The 4,912-nt window shown below is 56.6% G+C and overlaps 1 protein-coding gene across 1 annotated transcript in view; it reads left to right on the top strand.

Moving 5' to 3' along the window:
- TAB1 (TGF-beta activated kinase 1/MAP3K7 binding protein 1) overlaps positions 1-1,697 on the top strand; it is a 26,178-nt gene extending 24,481 nt beyond the window's left edge. The window contains exon 12 of the mRNA XM_010845231.1: positions 1-1,697. Within this exon, the coding sequence (XP_010843533.1) occupies positions 1-7 (7 nt within the window). The 3' untranslated portion in view covers positions 8-1,697.
- Positions 1,698-4,912: the final 3,215 nt, after the last annotated feature.

Genomic DNA, 4,912 nt, shown 5'->3' on the forward strand with positions numbered 1-4,912 from the left:
GCCGTAGCCCGGCCGCAGAGTGCCTCCCGACAGGACGGGGCTTGGGAATGGGGCCCAGCTCTGGGCAGGATGGGCCTTTTCCTGCCGTTTGCCTGTGCCGTGGGGGCCAGCAGGGGCCCCGTCGTTCTCTTACCCCACAGCCTTCAGTGCTGTGGAGAATGTTCTCTGAGTTTGCCAACACAGGCTGGGCCCCTTGTTACGGCGCCGGCACAGGGGGCTGCCTCAGCCAGGACCACTGTGTTTTTCCAAATGCGGGTCACAAGTGCGGCAGCCACGAGCACACCAAGTGGGGCCTTGCATGCCGCAGGCCCGCAGCTGCTGCTTTCCTGAGCCCATCCTTTCCCGCCTGCCCTGGAAGAGCCTGTGGCCACTGCTGGCACCCCCACTTCACCCCGGCGGTGGTTCCCGCCTTTCTTCTCCGGCCTCCAGAGGGGAACTCCAGTTGGCATCTGCACCTTTGAGGCCTATACCTGTCCCTGGGCCCGCCTGGGTTCAGGCGGACTGGGATGACTGCAGAGGGGTGGTCAGGTGGGAAGGACCTGGTCCTGGAACCCCCCAGAGCCGGGCGGAGGAGAGGTGAGGACGTGTCCGGCCTGAGCGGGACAGCGGCTGCTCTTCTCCGGGAGCCGGTGTGGCTCTTTCCGTCCCAGACCCAGGGAGCCCCAGGTTGGGGAGCCGCTAAGATTGCGATCTTTACCACTGACTGTGAGTCTCTGCTGTTTTCAGGGTAACACACAGGTCTTCCGTCAGGCCACAGGGCTCATCAGAAACGGAGAACAGTGGGAAATGGTTCCGAAAGGGAAGAGGTCTTGGAGACAAGCTGCTCTGGGTGGTCCAGAGCTTTGGAGACACGTACTGTTTCTACAGACTTTTAGGGCAGGATCAGGCCAGCCCAGGCCCTGAGTCAGATCATTTCATGTGTGTGATCTGCCTTCAGCGGGGAGGGGTGCCACCAGGGCGCTCAGCTAGAATTGCCCTTTGTGTTTTCAGAGGAGGAAGCAGGCCCAGGTCACACAGTTAGGGGTGGCGTGTAGGCTTAGTCGCTCACTTGTGTCTAACTCTGGAGACCCCATGGACTATAGCCCTCCAGGATCCTCTGTCCTTGGGATTTCCCAGGCAAGTGTACTTGCTATGCCCTCCTCCAAGGGATCTTCCCAACCCCATGGATCAAACCCGGTGTCTCTTGCATCTCCTGTATTGACATGCAGATTCTTTACATTTGTGCCACCTGGGAAGCCCAGTTAGTGGTGGAGCAGAATTCACATCTTTCTGTCTCTGAGGTCCCCTGGATTCTTACCGCCCCCTCCCCAGCTCCCAGCTCCCTGCCCACGACTCCCCAGACAGCTCACCAGGGATTGGCCACAGTGTGTGGCCTCAAGTGTGCTTGGAGTGTGAAAAGTCTGAGGCCAGTTCCAAGGTCCCCTGTTGGCTCTGTGGTCCTGGAGTGTGTTTCCCTGTGGTGGGGCAGGGCCCAGTACCATGCCGGTTTCCATGGGGAGCGGATCTCAGCAGGGAGCCCTTAGCCCACCCCGACTGCGAGGCCATCTCTGTTGTGCAGGTGAGCAGATTTCAGATCAGTCACAGAGGCTTGGGAACAAAGGGAATTCTCTTCCAAGAGTGTCTGTGATGCTGTTTGGTCTCTAGAAATAGAATCACTTTTTTATTGCAGTAAAGAAATAATAAAGGGTGGTATCATACGCCGTGGTGTTAAGAGTCTCACTCATATCTCGTGTAACTCTCAGTGGCCCTGGGAGGTAGCTGCTGTTGCCTGCCCTGCTCAGCACCTGGAAGCACCAGCTCCCCAGCCTGGGGGTGGCAGAGCCGGCATGTGGACCCGGCCTCCTGACTGGACCAGAGCTGCCGTCTCCCAGCCCCAGGGAGAGCGCTGTGCTGTCCAGGGCCCCCCAGGTCCTTGCACATCTGGAGAGGCCGACAGGTCTCTCCTGCTGCGGGCCAGGTCCTCTGGCCCATGGACGGTGGCAGGGCTGTTGTGTGGCTCCCAGTCTTCCTGGTGGCGGGCCCGGTTCTCAGCACGAGTGTGGTGTGGCTGTCAGGGCTACAGGCCTCCAGGACACAGGCCTCCCATCCTCACTGGTTAATATATGTTGAGAGGGTTGCTCAGCTTCGTTTCAGTTTTGTCTGCGTGGAAGCTATTCTATGAATACTGGTCCACGAAGAGCCTCTTCCTGCTTTACGGGACTTAGACCTCGTCCCTCTAACACTGTGAAGTCATGTGTGATGAAGACGCTGCCTGGTCATTGCATGTAGCAGGTGCTGCTGCTGCCGCTGCTGCTGAGTCACTTCAGTCGTGTCCGACTCTGTGCGACCCCATAGATGGCTGCCCACCAGGCTCCCCTGTCCCTGGGATTCTCCAGGCAAGAGCACTGGAGTGGGTTGCCATTTCCCTCTCCAGTGCATGCAAGTGAAAAGTGAAAGTGAAGTCGCTCAGTCGTGTCCGACTCTTCTCGATCCCATGGACTGCAGCCCACCAGGCTCCTCCGTCCATGGGATTTTCCAGGCAAAAGTACTGGAGTGGGGTGCCGTCGCCTTCTCTGGTAGCAGGCGCTACTGGCTGCGTATCCCAGGAACCCAGATGTCAGGCCATGGTATGGTTCTTGCCTTTTCTCAGCGAAGCCCAGAGGGAGGCTGTCAGCCAGGCTTTCAAACATTTCCTCCAACAAGAGCATCTTCCGTGATTTCTTTTTTCTGGGCCCCCTCCTTTGAAACCAAACAATGATGCAGATCACTGCTAACCCAGACAGGCTTGGCATGAGCATGCATTTTGTTCCCACACACAGGTGATGTCAGCTCAGAGCGAAGCTGGATGTTCCCATGCGTCTGGGTGGGCTCCTCGAGGACAGACGGTTTCAGGTGATGTCAGCTCAGAGCGAAGCTGACATTCCCATGCGTCTGGGTGGGCTCCTCGAGGACAGACAGTGTCAGGCAGCCAGTTCTGAGGAGTACTGACACCAGTTCATGGTCTCCATTCCTGCCTCTGCGACCCCCCTACCCTCCACCTTCAGGCTATCGGACCAGCTGGCTCATTCAGCCCCTGCTTGCCTTGTTCTCCCAAGTCACTCAGTGGGCCAGGGTGGACCTCAGAGCCCCACCCTTTCCTTCGAGGCCAAAGCCCCTGCCTGTTTCCTGCAGTTGTCTCTTCAGCAAAGCCTTCCTGTTGTCCAGACGATGCTGAGCTCAAGAACCTTTCTTATCTCCTGCTTCCACCTCCCGACACCTGCTGTGTCGCAGTCCTTTGGGTTTGCTCACTCCTCTCCTCGGCCCCCTCCAACCTAAACCCTCTTCCTCAGTCGTCTCAGTAGGCCAGCCCCTGGGCAAGTCGAAGAAACATCAGAGGAGCAAGAACAGGCAAGGGGTGAACTGCCTGGGGAAGAGCTTCTAGAACTTTCTTACAGGAAACATCTCTACCCTATAGAAAACTATTCCCACCAGTACCCCCCTCCCCAGAGTTTGGAAGTGTGTAAGCAATTAGATGTCTTATAACTTATTTTGAATGTCTAGGTGAGTTAATTACTTACCACCAAGTAAGTCGATGCTTCAGGAAGCGCTCCATGTCAGACCTGTAGATTCAGAGGCCTCGGCACATTGCAGGGAGCCCAGCAGTTCCGAGGTTGACGGACCCAGGTGACCCTATAAAACTCTTAACTACTACGTGCCAGGTGGGAGGAGAAGGCAATGGCACCCCACTCCAGTACTCTTGTGGAAAATCCCATGGACGGAGAAGCCTGGTAGGCTGCAGTCCATGGGGTCGCTAAGAGTCGGACACGACTGAGTGACTTCACTTTCACTTTTCACTTTCATGCATTGGAGAAGGAAATGGCAACCCACTCCAGTGTTCTTGCCTGGAGAATCCCAGGGACGGGGGAGCCTTGTGGGCTGCCGTCTATGGGGTCGCACAGAGTCGGACATGACTGAAGCAACTTAGCAGCAGCAGCAGCCAGGTGGGAACCTGCAAGGCATTAACTTGTGAGGGAGGCCCTCAGGGTGGCCCCCCTCCACATGCCTCCCAGTGCTACCAGGCAGGGATGTGTGCCCAAAGGTTCACTGGGTCCTGTTGGTGGTCCTCACTTTAGAAATGAAGAAATAAAGCACAGGTGGGACTTTGAAGAGTGGTCAGGAGACAGAGTTCTGCTCAGGATAAGGACTTGCTAGTAAGCCAGTGAGCTGTTGAATGTCAGAGGGGGCTACCTGCACACACCATAAACATGGAGATGTCCATCTTTCTGGTGTGTGAGCCGAGCTGCACCCCTGGCATCTGGTGGAGCAGAAGGGTTGAGCTCTAGACCCAGCCTGTCACAGACACTGAAGAGGGCGTAGTTGTTAAAAATAGATTCCTTGGCCCTACCCTGGACTCACAGATCACCACCTCCAGAGGGAGACCCCTGGGTCTGGAATCCCACAGGACCAGGTACCCCTGGAGTTCTTGACTGGCTGAGCTGCATGGCCTCTGCCTACTTGCCCGCTCCGGGTGGGCTTCCATGAGTTGGTGCTTCTGTGAGTGGTACGTCTATGTGCCCCTGGGTGGCCTTGGATGAGGCCCCAAAGCTCTCTGATCCCTGTAGCTCAGCTTTTTGTGAAAACAAAGCCTGCAACTATCATTTAATGAATTGTAATCGTGTACCAGGCAGGTACCTGGCATGAGGTCTCGTGTAATAGTTAACAACCTGGCAAGCAGCAGATGTCAGTGACCTCACCGTAGAGAAAAGGAAACCAAGACTCGGAGAGGATAAGCGGGCGCCCAGGATCACGCGGGAGCAGGAGTTTGAACCTGAGGCTTTTCTCTACGCCCCAGGAGGTTTCCTCATGATTTTCAAAGGACCTTCTAGGCCTGAGAGGTGGGATTTGACAGCAGTCCCTCAGCGTGGGTGTAACATATCCTGACCCCCCGGGTGCA

This window comes from Bison bison, unplaced genomic scaffold (assembly GCF_000754665.1).
Source record: "Bison bison bison isolate TAMUID 2011002044 unplaced genomic scaffold, Bison_UMD1.0 scf7180017864213, whole genome shotgun sequence".
Taxonomy (NCBI): domain Eukaryota; kingdom Metazoa; phylum Chordata; class Mammalia; order Artiodactyla; family Bovidae; genus Bison; species Bison bison.